The sequence below is a fragment of the Aptenodytes forsteri genome, unplaced genomic scaffold, assembly GCF_000699145.1.
Source record: "Aptenodytes forsteri isolate BGI_AS27 unplaced genomic scaffold, ASM69914v1 Scaffold15, whole genome shotgun sequence".
Taxonomy (NCBI): Eukaryota; Metazoa; Chordata; class Aves; order Sphenisciformes; family Spheniscidae; genus Aptenodytes; species Aptenodytes forsteri.
The window spans coordinates 25,129,168-25,143,431 of NW_008795129.1; the positions used below are offsets into that span (position 1 = coordinate 25,129,168).

General features: G+C 40.2%; 1 protein-coding gene across 1 annotated transcript; it reads right to left on the reverse strand.

Annotated features, from left to right (window-relative positions):
• Window positions 1-3,207: 3,207 nt before the first annotated feature.
• On the reverse strand, window positions 3,208-12,065 carry CLRN3 (clarin 3). Its single transcript, XM_009277964.1, has 3 exons — window positions 11,837-12,065; window positions 5,746-5,925; window positions 3,208-3,482 (listed from the first exon to the last, which is right to left on the reverse strand). The coding sequence occupies exons 1-3, from the start codon at window positions 12,063-12,065 to the stop codon at window positions 3,208-3,210; spliced, it is 684 nt and encodes a 227-aa protein (XP_009276239.1).
• Window positions 12,066-14,264: the final 2,199 nt, after the last annotated feature.

Sequence of the window (14,264 nt, forward strand, 5' to 3'; positions counted from 1 at the left end):
GCCAGAATTTGTCCTCATTAAGAGGATAAGTGTACTGAACACAGCTCCATTCATTTCAAAGGCTGTCTGGTAGGCAAGAGCCAGACCAATTCCTTTTTGATATCCTAAAAGCTAAATACAAGGTTGGATTATGTTGCATCCTTTCTTTTTTTTCTTTCTCTTTTTTTCTTCCTCTGGTAGAAGTGGCTGTAACCCAGATGCACAATCCCTTCTTACTGAGCTTTTGATTCAGGGAATGGATACCTGAACTGTTTGGTTTCCTGTTTGTTCATCCCAAGTATTTGCCTGCCAGGGCCTGGATGGCTCCTGGGCGGTCTGCTCTTTCCTCAGGAGACAGGTAATTCCAGAGCTGTCATATTTTGTAATTTAACTTGGAGCAGGTGCTTCAAATCCAGGCAGATATCAAATAACTGACCTTTTTGTGGTATTATATTTATAAAATATAATAATTCCCATGGCACACAGCACTGTGCTACCACTTTGCAGGGCTGAGAAAATGGGGAGAAAAGCTTGCGTTTTTCTGCGTTCTCCTCTCCTCCTTGCATTGCATCACTTGCCTCTCACAGTTGCTTTCCCCATGCTTCCCCTGCAGCCTGGCTGAGGTTGGGTGAGTTCATCCATGCAGGGATGTGAGCAGCCGCTCCTTGGGGCACCGGGGCTCGGTACCGCGGGAAGCTGCCGCCTTCCTTGGCCTCATCGCCACCTGCTAAACCTCCATCAACAACATCTGCCAAGCCAACACCATTGCATGAAGCAGAAAGTATGTAGCATAGGGCAGAGAGGATCATTTTGAGCTTGAGAAGTCCTGTCTTTGATTTGAAATAAAACATTGACTAAGAATATTAAGGTAGCCTTATTAGCCACCTACAACTTTAACTACTATTTAAATTTGGGTTGTTTTTTTTTAATGTTGTAATGATTTTGATCTGTAGTTCACATCAAAGCAGGTGAGCTCTCGCTACTCAGTGACTTTCTGGCAACATGTGCCTCCGCCACTTCGCAGCCGTACCTGTCAGCAGGCGAGCATAAGGTCCCTTGAGACTTCCAGACTGATTTTTAACAGAGCCAGGTGGTTCAAACAGGCACAGAAAAATGGGAATGTTTGGGTTTTTTCTTCTGGTTCTTCCATGGCAATTAGTACTTCAGTGCAATAGAAATGCCCAAGCAATGGTAAGCAACTGCTTTTCAAAGCAGGAGCCCCTGCTCCTCCTGTATTATTCTATTACGACGACTTTATTTCTCTGCGAGCAAGTGCCTGATATAAGTGTAATTGCATTGTGTGATGGATGCTGGCTGAGTACAACAGTGACAGATGCATGCTGAAACTGTGTGAAAATTTTTGCAGCCAAAGCAAAACTGGCAAATGTTTGGCTTTCCGCCAGCTTAGCTTGCGGGTGCACAATATCTGATGGTTTAACTGCAATGTTTACAGCACTGAAAAGCAGTTCCAGGCATGGTTCTTGTCAGCAGTGGAGAGCAGATAACATCTCTTATTTTGTTGACCCATGCCACCCCTCAAGTCTTAGAAACCCTCTTCCCCCCCCCCCATCATATGTTTAGTCAAATGCTTAAGCAGGATGGAAAAGCCCTATGCTTTGATTCCTTTGAAAGAGCACAGCTGCATAAAGTATTGGGTACTTTAATCCTGAAACTTTATTTTTTGACATAAATAGTGAGAAGTCACCTCTTGTGTCTTCTCATCCCCTCTTCAGAAATGCTTTTTTTCCTCCATGAGCATCTCTTGCATCATAGGACAGCTATCAAGCTTGACTGCAAAAATCATATTGTAAAGGAAAACGACGTGATAAAAAAATTGCTCTCCTAGCTGCAGAGGTGAGGAGCAAAGGAGCAGAAGGTGCTGACCACCGTTTTGCACGGTGCACTTCTCCTGGGGCGCGTGCACTAAGCATGGTTTTGCGCGATGGCATTTGTTGCAAGGTCACATTCATCCGCTAACCTTCCCTTGGGAGGGACAGGAAGGGAGCTCCCCACTTCTGTGCAGTTCTACAGTTGAGTGTCTTTGTGTGCATATTACATACTAATTAAACCGGGCATAGGGATGGCACTGGCCATAAATCATCCCTACAAAAGCCCGCTATTTGGCTTTTGTGTCAGGGCAAAATGACAGTCTGACATAGCGGGTGGGGAAGGGGACGGCCACACCTGCTCAAGGTGCAGCTTCGCTGTTTGCTGTCAACAGTAATCAAGGGTCTATAAATAGCCTGAAACAGGATTTTGCTAGTGTTTGTACAAATTAATAATTTGCAGATACTGGGCTCCTATGCTGTCTTCTGTAGGCCATGGCCCATCCTCTTGCTACTGCTGCCCTGTCTGCCACCCCAGCCATGGACAAAAGCACCGAGTGAAGGAAGCGTGGACAGGGTCAGTGCTGTCACTATTGGGAGGTTTGATGTGAGGGCAACTGACTGCAAGCAAGTTTGTTCAAGTGCCCACACTACTGCTCATGAACAGGAGCCTGCAAGCCTGCCCGCGGTCACTGGGGCAGTGCTATAGGGACCTGCAGGAGAGGATCCCTAAGCAGGGAAAGGACAGCGGTAAGAATTGCAGGACAAAATGAAGCACTGATACCTTAGTGACCATTTCTCATCACCCCCAGGGTTCCTGGTGTTTGCACTATTTCTGCCCTTTGAGATCCCAAATTACATACACAACCAAAACAATGTCTCTGATCTTCCCATTCAGACCCAAAAAGAGAAGCAGAAATGCACTCGGTGGTGCCAATGTTGGTGCACCCCTGCAGAAAGGCTGTGGTCCAGAAAAATCCAGAAAGCACAGGTGGGAACAAGCCTCTCTGCGCTGCGTGGGCAAGAGGGCGGCAGTCCTCTTGGAAAGGTGGTGGTGGTACGGAGAGGAAGAACCCTTCTAGGAGCATGTTTTCACAGCGATCACTCTGGGGAAGAGCAGAGCCGTAAGGTGCATGAGGTCCATTCCTACAGGATGGTGCTGGCACCATGCACTTCGGGGCATATCTACTCGGAGGTGTTTAGGCAGCACATTTACCGATGAAAACTTCTAAGTATTACACTAATACCTAACATAAAGATAAAATCAAACTGCTTTGAAGACATAATAGGATATTTTGTTAATTGAACTACACACACAGCTCCAATTTGAATGGAAATGATCAGCCGTGATTGTCCACATTAAATAGTCATTTTCCTTTACACCTTCTTTTCAGTGGCATCCTTAAAACAGAATGACGTCTTTTGGTGCATTTTCAATGGGTCTTTCCTGCTCTTTCTTCTTATAATATCTTGCATGGTCATAGAAATATATGATGATGATAGAAGCAATGTTCAGAAAAATGATGAGCAGCATGATCCAATATGAATACCCATAAGTGTGTGCAGATTTGGTATGTGTGTGCAGAAAAGAAAAGCATCCACGGGCCAATTCTACAGACAGGCCATTTTCTTCTATGTTCACAGGAAAAAGTATCATGGCTATAAGTACAAAGATTCCTAGAAAATATAAATATAAATGTTAGAGGTGGAACTGTAGTATTATTTATGTAGCTACTTGTAAATAGTCTACTTAAATTGGTTAGAATACCTGGACTAGGACAAAGATTAATCTAATATTTTTCCATTAGTAAAATATGAGGGCATTTGAAGAATTTTTGTCCCACCTAATAGTATCTGCCAGGTGTTTTGACATTGGTAACTATATCTTCTGCTAAAATTAATGGATTCTCACTGACTATTCTTAGATAAGGCTATTCAATGTAATTTTTTTCACTGAATTTAGCGCTGATGAGTATAATATATTCACCCCTTCAATGATTTGCAGAATGCCTATTTGATATGAGCCCAAATTCATGGGATGTGCGGTATCACAACTGGATAAAACCCTGAGCAACCTGGTCTGCATTCAGGGTTGACCCAACTTTGCTCAAGAGCTTAGGCTTAGAGACCTCACCTTTTTTCCAACCCAAATTATTCAATGACTCTGTGATGAGCCAAAATGTCTTATTAGATCTATATCTATTTCCTATAGCCTTCTGAATATAAGTGGAATTCGGTTACTTTGACTTTTAGCTAAATAATGCTTTTACATCTCTGCTTTCATAGTGCTAACAGAGGTATAATCCCTGAACATTGGTGAAAATATTTCTATTCCTTCCCTCTAGGCACACCATCCTACAGATGGTCCCTCTGAAACAGGTTCAGGTTTTTGCAGGAGGACACTGGACTTTCAGGTCATCTGGTAGAAGAATTAGGAACCTTCAAGATACACTCACACATCACATGATGCATGATTTTTCATAAAAATATGCCCACAGCAAGATAGACTTCCAGGTCATAGCACTTACAGGGCTGTAAAAAATAACCACAATCCTCAGTCCACATGGGGGTTTACTTTCTCACTAATATTTATTTTGGCAAGCCCATGGTCCTTTCCTTTCAGGTCAAAGCTTGCAGATTCAGGCTGCATAACAGGTGCTGGGCTCAGGAAATGAACTTTCTCACGCAATAAGACAATGATCTGGTTGTCTCAAAAGTTAATAATTGTCTAATATAGGCTTTTGCTCACTTATTGTGTTTCAAGGCATCCACAGCTGTTTCAGCATCTATCTTTATATGCTCTGTTAGACATGGCTGGAGAAAAAGGAGTGGGCTTCACAACCCCACCTGTACTTGTTATGATTAAGATTACGTTTATACGATTCCCTTTCCACCAAGGCCTGATTTGGCAAAGGCAGCTCGCAGAGTGTGGCCCCAGGACAGGACACTGCTCAAGGGAAGGCAAGCTCCCACTCAGCAAGTGGAGCATCTTCGGACCTAAAGTGCTTTTGAAGGACAAAATGCCAGTGCTGAAGTACTCTGTAATCAGATGTCTCTAAAACAAATTTTCCGAGTGCAAACCTAATATTAGGGGAATACATAATCCTTTTAAGACAAATTGAGTGTGAGAGCTGAAGTCACTACCATAGCAAGATGCAGAGGGTAGCAAGGTGCATCAGGAGCAGCGAGGCTCAAGCCTACCGGGTGAACGAGAGGTCACACCTCCAGGGAGCTGTTTGACAGAGTTCATGTCTCTAACAACTCTACCATTTTTTTTCTGCTTAGGAAATGTTAAAACTTATTTTGTTCTGTCAAAGTGCTTTTTAGAGAAAGAAATAAATTTTGCCATGACTCAGTCCTCCTAACTGCCAGCGCCCCGTGTTTAACGCTGTTGTGGGTGTATTCAATTCAACACATTTTTCAGAAATGAAGCTAGATTAGATGAATCCTATAGATTAGACCTTAGAGGCCTAATTTGGTATGTAGGTAACCCAGCAACAAATATGCTACAAATACCATAAAATAGTAACATAAGGTCTTAAAGAGGTTACAAATTGCACTGTAGTCACATCCAGTGCATACTTTTCTGTTATTCTGTATTTGTTCTGTATTTGTCAGCTTACTGTGTTCTTCTCGATGTGCATCATGCATGAAATAATGCTACACCTGTTGGGGCTTTTTCATTTCCATTTTTGCTGCCAGTGAATCCAGACTCCTACTGATCAATGGTGACACTTCAAGTAAATAATACTATTTTACTGGTACTTAAAAGATAGTTTTCAGGTATCCCAGCAGACATGGTTAAAAAACAAAACCAACTGAACACTTTTCCAAGTGTTTCCTTTTATAGATATATATTTCTTAATCTTGGAATCAATAAGAATACAGTATTCATCTGTATGGTAGTCAGCAAATGGTCAGCATGGGATGCATTACTCACCGCATAAGGAATTCCAGGTATAGACTCCGGTGGGTCCCAAAAATGTCTGGTAGGGATTACTGACAGCATTAGTGCAGCTGAATCCAGAACTCAGAAGGGAACTCAGTAAACTGAGAACCAGAATCACGATAATTGCAGTGATCATGCTTTTTGCCTTGGTCTTGCTCAGGTTATCTGCAACTGAAATACAGCGTCTCAGCATTGATAATCAGACTTTCCAGCACAGTCCGGTGGGCTTCGACAACCTTATCACTTACTGACATGGTTGTAATTAAAAGCTAATAACCAGAGATTTGGCTGATCTGTAAAGATCAGGATGTAGAAGGAACAGTAGGTTTGGATACAGCACATGAACCCAAATCCAAAATGGAATGAAGGTACATTAGCCTGAAATAAGCGCATGTCTGCTAATCCTGCAGGCACACAAACTTCCTGGGCATCAGGTTGGGTAGTAAACTCCTCTTCCTTAATATTTCTGTAAACATTTCCTCTTGACAAGGCCAGACAGAAATTTTATGCCTGAATCAGATCAGAAAAGTAGGTGTTCCTCTGCCCATCGTTCCTGAGATGTCTGGCAACTTCTACAGATGCCTGACTTAAAACTTGGCTCCAATTGTAGATAATTTTCTTTTAATATAGCAGCAGTCCCCCTCATATGGAATAAATCTGACAAGGGGAACAGCTTCTAGAAGTCCAGTAAAGCCATTAGCCTGGAAGGGTCAGGTGCATTTGTAGGACAAATGTAACTGAGCGTGGTCATTCATGGACAGATGAGGCATGGTTGAGCTGGTGCTCATATCCTGACTAGATCTGTCTCTTTCCATGTCCTGCAGAAAAAAAAAAAAAATTGGTGGAAGCAGTACTTGCTCACTTCTTTTAAAAGAAAGGAGCAACTCCTGCTTTGTTTTCACCGGGAGGACCAGGTGCACGGAGTGCTGTGGCTCCCAAGGGGCTGCACCTCGTGCCCACGGCTGGTGGCCCTGGGCTCGGCAAGGGGACGAATGTGGGCTCCCGAGCTGCCAGCTCGGCCCTGCCCTTGGGCTCCTGCTTTCAAGGTCTCTGCTCCTGAGGCCACGTGTCAAGGAGTCATGCATCTTAATATCGAGCATCCTGGCACCTCTTGTTTTTGCTCCAGCTTAGTACAGTTGATACACATAGATTGTTGTCTGGTGTAGTTTCTGTAGCTATATGCGTGGCTGGCCATATATACATGGCACATAGTCAACCCCTCCAGGACTGTAATCAATTTTATTGTTTTTGCCTAAATCCTTCTAGATATTTGGTATGTTGCTGATAATAAGAGACACAAATGTGAATGTAATGTACTCCAAGTGTAATTGCAGTATAGCTGCGTTGAAATATATTATTTTCCTCCTTTCAATTTAAAGATTGAAAAGGCAACTATAATGTGCCTGTGGCTGCCTTACCCTATAAGAAATATGACAACAATGTTTTCAAGCTCTGTTCAAATGGGTGTTGTGATAGACAGCCATCTGTAGGAAAACTTCCTTTCTATGCTCCTTTTAATACAAAGCCATTACGGCAGAGTGTTCCGTTAGTGCATAAATTGGAGAAATCATAGCAGTAAGAATATTAACAAAAAATAGTAAAAACTCCATAAAAAGAAAATAAACACTCATAACAAAAAGAAGACCTACTGGAAATAAATGAAAAGGAGAGCTTCTCTCTCATTTTATATAATATTCCTGGTAGAAGTTAATTTCTGTTTGAGGAAATGGCAGGTAAGGATGTATTATGGAAATAGATGAAAATTTAAGCAATTCTCCTAGAAGAATAGGAAAGACAGGCATTCAGGAGACATCACTCAATTAAATGGAAGTGAGCACACTGCCGGTTGTACCATGCCCTTGCGCTGAAGCAGCCTTACTGCTTGGGCATTGCCTAGTTCAAGAAATAAGTTTGGAGCTGAATTAGATGGGTTTGTGTGATTTCCTTCTAGCAGCCTCACTTAATTTTATCGCTCAGAACATCTCCAGAATTGACTGGCTACAGCTATTGCACCCCCTAATTGATCTTGTTTATCTCTGACAGTGATCCGCAGTTTAGGGGATGTAATTTTGTTAGACTCCGCCTGTTGTAAGCATGCCTGCAGCAGCACAAGACTAAAGGTTTTAAATAAAATGCTGTTTTCATGGTGGCAGATTTTTTTTTCTAAATAAAGCAGTCTGTGCAAACTGAAGGAATCTACAGTAGCTGATCTACTTGAATGGGATTGACAGTAACCCACAATGGGATAACCTCTGCATCAGTGTAAAATATCCTAATTCCAGGATGAAAGCAAAGGTTTTTACCTTCGCCGGGTCTCCCCTTAATTTCCTGTATCTTCTCTTTTTTTCATCTTTAACTCTTGTATGGTTGGATAGAATTTCCCAAACTTTTTCCTGACCTGAGTGTGAATGATGTCCAGCTGCCAGCCTGGAGGTCTTCTCTAAGCAGTGTGGATCTGGCAGGTTTTATGAGGTCTACAATCACTTATGACACATAATGAATTGTTCATTTAAAAAAAAAAAAAAAAACAAACAACAAAACCAAAGTAGAGTTCAGCCTAGCTTTCTACTTTTCAGGAGACCCCCATAGCACACCTGGAAACTGATGATAGCATTAATGAAGTTCCAGCAATTTTCAAGTGTTTCTCACGTATTTTAAAAGTTTAATCAATTCTTCTCTGCTATAGCAAATTTCAAAGACTTTCTTGTGTGCTGTTGGCCTTGCTGGTTGCCAATAGTCAGATAAATCCTGACTTTACAGGACACCCTGGGCGTGCCTCTTCCTGCACCTTGCTCACATTTTTTACGTTTGACTTGGACACGAGCAAGGCTGTAAACAAGCTCTTTTATAGACTATTATATTTATAGGTGGTTCCTTTCTAAGACAAATCATTAAAACAGCTAATGAAGACTCTAAGGACTTAAGTTATTAAATAACTTTTACATTCTGCCAGGTCATTCTGCTCATCCCCAGAGCCTCCGAAGTAGCCTTATTGATTTATTGCTCTATTAAGGTCGTTCATGGCAGTCTGTTAAAGGGGCTACCCTGACCAGGCAGTTCATGCACTGTACACTTGCAGAGACCGTATTCCTTTGTTTGTCTTTCATCTTTGCACTCGGAAATTTCTCTTAATGTTGTGGTTTCCAAAAGAATAAGTTATGGTCTTTGTAAAGGCTGTTGATAATCTGCTTTTGCATGGCCATTAATAAAAGCCAACCTGGACTATTGCTAACAAGTACTCTGTATCCCCAAGCTATCGTCTTTGATTTACTCATGATTTCCATTCCTTTCTCACACCCAAATATGAAAATACCATTTGAGAAACACACTCAGGGTGCACAGCAGAGACCCCCAGCCAGGCCATACTTGCTGAGCGACAGATCACACTGTGATTTAAAAGGATGCTTATAACTCTTCTTACTGTTCTCTGGAATGTTAGAGTTGAGAAAGTACAGCACTTCATTTCTCCATAGCACAGGCAATCCATTTACTTAGGGATATCGTCAAACAAAAGACATCTACTGTCTTAGGAGGACCCGATTATTTGAATTTAAAAATAGTATGTATACAATTCTGTGAAGTATTTCTTCTATTTCAAGAATGTACGGAATCTTACTTAATACAAAATGTGACAATCATGCCTAGTACAGAGCCTAAGAGTTAATTTAAAATCGGTTCATTTCATCTTGGATATATGCCCGATGGAACTGGTGAGGGATGTGGGAAAATCCATATTTAGACTATTCATAAAGCACAACTTTCTTTCAGCAGCTGTTGAAGGCAACTAGCAATTCCTGAAGCTCACTTGTTTTGTTCATCCCTAAATGGCTTAAATGTGAAAATTGAGACAACATTTTGTAAATGATAAGCACAAAAACCTGTAAAACTGGTGGGGGGAAAGCACCAACAACAACAAAATGCACGTAGACCACGCAAAGAACTCAAATCCTTTACTGATGCAAGTGTTCTGTGAGTACTTGTCACTAATTGTAGTTAAAATCTATATGTCGGTAGGGCCCAGGCCCTGGGATTGGTTTGTGTTAGCTGTTGTGCAGACAAAGGCAAGACACATGCCCTGAATTCCTGCTAGACTGCGTCCTCGCCCTGCAATCAGCTCTCCATGGGTAGACTCCTGGTTTCACACGGAGCCCTATTAAAATCAGCAAGAGTCCTCCCACATGGCGCAAGGTTTGGGGCTTGAGCCAACTGGCATGGGGAGATACAATCACATATAAACTATTTTTATAAATATATATTTACTCTTATAAAAATTACTTTGATTATTCTGATATGACTGTAAATAAACTGGTTTGAATGACTTGTGATTTTGTATTTGTTATGTAATGATCTCAATATATGCTTTGCTAGGAACACTGCTGTGTTCAGGTTTTTCACGCCAATGTAATTGTTATACTGTGAACTGGCTTGTGTGATATAGCTTTGCCACTGTGGTAATTTGGGTGCTTGTTTGTAGGAGACAATTTCTGTACTAAATTAAGGTGGGAAAGAGCTAGGAGATGGGAACCATCTGGAGGCTTAGGTCTGCTGTGCTCTACCTTGGTGGCTTCTCTGTGATGGGACATCTTACAACAGCCTACCTAGAAAGGAAACATTTCTTAAAGTACATCTCGTTTCAAAATTGTTTGACCTACTCTTCCAACTTTTCGTTAGGTTTCTTTTGACTGGCTTTTTTCACTTTTACACGTGTACATCAGCATTATTGCAAGAGACAGCAAGATACATAAAATCAGTGCAAATCCTTGATCCTTGCAACAGCTTTCATGCTTATCTACCTTTGGGCTTTGTGAATGCTTTTCTTCACATCGGTAGAGCTACTTGTGCATAGAGTTAAGTAAATCTTTGCTGAACTGTGTGAAATCGGTATTGAGTCTGTGGTTCGTACTTGGTATGCATAATTTCTTGTTTCTGGTTTGCTTTTTCTCATGTTTTGCTTCTCAAACTAGGATTTTTCATGCTTGTCTCAACTTTCTCCAAGGTTGCTCTAAGGTAAAATCCCTTCTGCTCTTCCCCTTATTTTTTAACTTTGTTTTATTCCCATGTAGCATCTCTCCTCCCTTATCTCTCAGTTATTCTGTCCTCCTTAATTATTTAACAATTTTTTTTCTTCTGTAATAATTCTACCATTGAGGATAAATACCAAGAACCGCAGATGCGCAAAAAGCAAGATCTGCTGCATATCAACATAAGATACAGCTTAATTTGAATCTACTGGATCTTTGCTGAAATGTTATTCTAATAACCTTGTTTCCAAAGCTCATCTCAGAGTTTTTTTGGAAAATCATGATGATGATGATTCACCTGAAAACTGTGCATTGTGTGGGGGAAGAAGGGCCTTATAAAAGATGACAAGCTATGTTGTAATTCATACATCACGGTCTAGCATAAAAAAAAAAGACATAAGGTTTGAAAATACTAACCAAATGGTTAAGTTTGATAATAGCACTTAAAAATGGAATGGTGTGTTTTTAAAGGAAGAGATAAAAGGAATACTGTCGTTAATGTGTAGGTCCAGCACAGGTATAAACACCATGTCTATCTAAATTATTGTTTTACCTGTTTTGTTCTTTTCCCTTCAGCAGCCTCATAAAACCTTCTTCTATAAAAATGATGTTAATTTGATACTAGGTGGCAAAATATTTTAAATCAAACAATTAATTTAACGTAAAAATTACAAAAGGATCTTGGAAGGTGAATTAGGTTTGTAATCCTTTAATAAAATGGTAATTGAATGTAGCTTTTCTGTTCCTCACTGAAAGCTTCTGAAAATTAAAATCAATTCTACGTAAAATTCCTATTTTGTATTTTTTCCTTGTTCCAAGGCGTAGGCTAAGATCACAGGTAATTAGAAGAAGTTCCTATTGTCAGGAATGGTGCAGCATTTCTGTGCTTTTTTGGGGTCTTCTTTTATACCACTTAAATCCCCAGACTGGTTTACAGATATTCTTGTTCTCACTTAAAGTACTATAGTCACAGACGAATAAAAGAACGAGCCGCGGTTCCTACGTCTGTCACCTGCATGAGCAAGAAGACGCCATCCATTTCTAGGCGTAACACCACTCACCTTGGAAAGTCTTTTCTGAAACCTGAAGTCCCGCATCGACGAACTGTTCACAGGTACCGCTAAAAAGTCCGTAGGTGAGGCTTACAGTAACACTGGAGTTTGTGCCAGAAAAGCGAACCTCACTACTCATCCAGTGCTGGGTCGCCAGAACAACACAAATCATCACGAAAGAGCAAACACAGGTAAAAAAAGCGGATGCAAACATGGCTGTTTTTTTTCTGGACGGCATTTTGTCAGACAGATTTTCCACTGGTTCAGGGTATTTTCTTCTCTTTAGTCCTGCTTAGCATGAGGTTGTTTCCTCCTTCTCGCTATCTGGGTTCTGCTCTCTGTACTAGCAGAAAGTTACCCTGGTAAACTTTGAGCAAACAGCAGTGGTAATAAAAATGTAAAATAATTGAACTTTGGTCTGGAGAAAAGGTGTTGCCATAGTTACAACAAAACCAGCCTGGCAAAAGCTGGGAGGGAATCATCGGCAGATGATTTATGATTGCCTTGCTGACCCGTAGCTTTTCAGATCACAGCTCTGGCGACATCTTCTAGAGCCTGATGCCTGCGGGGCCAGGGTTCCCAGCTCGCCTTACTGCTTCCTGGGAGATTTTTTACTCCCTGACAAAATTTTCTGGCCTGTTCTTGCTTTTTCTCTTGAAAGGCTGATAACTAGGCTGGAAAGAATTTTTGCTAAATCTGTATCTAATCTGTATCTAATTTGTTATGGTAAAGATTAATAAAATGTTCCTTCTCTGTTCAAATTCCCAGCTTGCTTAACAGCTACCCAACTATCTCTTTTGAGACCTCTTTTAAATTCTCTTTGCTCTTTGTAAATACACTGGGTTGGTCTCAGCTTTTTGGGGGTAAGGACATTCTATCTGCAGTCAATAGTTGATTTTCTAAGGAAGAGCTCAAATTCTTAATTATATTTCATATATTTTCACTCAATAATTCCTTCCCTTTTTTTGACAGGAAGGACAAATACCTTAAATAGGGATTCATTTCAATGAAGTAGTGGATATGTAAAGGGAGCAATACTGAAGAAAATCTGTTCTAGACTATAAAGCAAGAGAATACGTTCTTTTCTTCTGCCCAAATTGATCTAAACAAAAACAAAAGACAGTAACAACATGATATCAAAGAGAACATACATTGCTTAATAATAAGACTGAAGCCAAATTTCTAGAATTTAAGGTAAACTAGGCACCAGGGTCTGCATTTTGTTTGTGTGAAATCTGAAACCTAAATTAATAATCTGTTGTCAGGATAAAGTAAAATAAATTCCATTGGTTTTTATTTCTATTAATTATAATGTCATTAACCCACGTTATACTCAAGTCATGCTTCTGGAGCATCCAGCATTTTTTTAATTAATCTTTGGAAAGCAGTCTGTTTTAACAGTGCTGCTAAATAAATGTGTTGAGCTACCTTCCTGAAGCTTGACTGGTTTGTACTGTAAAGACATTGAGAGATTAAAGTTTTATGGATTTGAGATGGCAAAGAATTTCTTGAGAGGAGAAAATACCTGTAATGCAGTGATATTATACTGTAATTGTTCTAGTGTTATGATTTCTTGATTCAAAACTTTAAAGCAGTAACCACATTTGAAATCAATGTATTTTATTTCTGAGATGTACAACTGGTCTTCTATATGATATGGTCTTGCGTATTTTTTTTCAAATTATATAGGATTTCAATGATACTTTTGATGTCATTACTTTTAAGAATTTATACATTTTATTCATAAATAATTTATATGCCTCATATATGTACTTAATATACGTAACATAGTGGAAATCAGTCAAAACACGATTTAAGCACCAAAGACCAAAGGGAAGCTTTTCAGCCTTTCGATAGAAATAAGAAACAAGAGACCTGTCTTTCATTTTCTGTTTGGTACTTCAGTTATATTTTAACCATAGCAATACGGGTAAACTTCATTAGACTGATCCACCTCTACGGGTTTATTAATCCAATAGTTCTATTCGCCATTTAGTTGCATATAAAGAGCATAGTCCAAGTATTTATAGTCCAAGGATATTTTTTAATGAACTGAGGTAAAAATCTGCCCGCCTGTCATCAGTCCTGTGCCGTCAGCTGTGCCACTTGTCCCCTATGAAATACGTTTAAAAAAATATGTATTTAAGAATTTATATTTGTCTGGGTATTGACTTTGAGGGAATAAATTTTCAGCTGCTGCTCAGTGGTCCTCCTTTGACAGACTTGAGAGAACCAAATTTAAATGAACTGAGCACCCATAGAACTGAGCACCCACACCTTTAAAAATGCTAAATAACAGAGACTAAAAGCTGTAGTGGATAGCCTGTAGTTCCTTTCTAAGCAATCTTATTCAATAATATTTAGTTTTCGGTGACACAGCTCAAATTTTTGTGGTTCAAATCGTTGAAACTCTCCTGCGGTCAGGGGAATTGCTCTG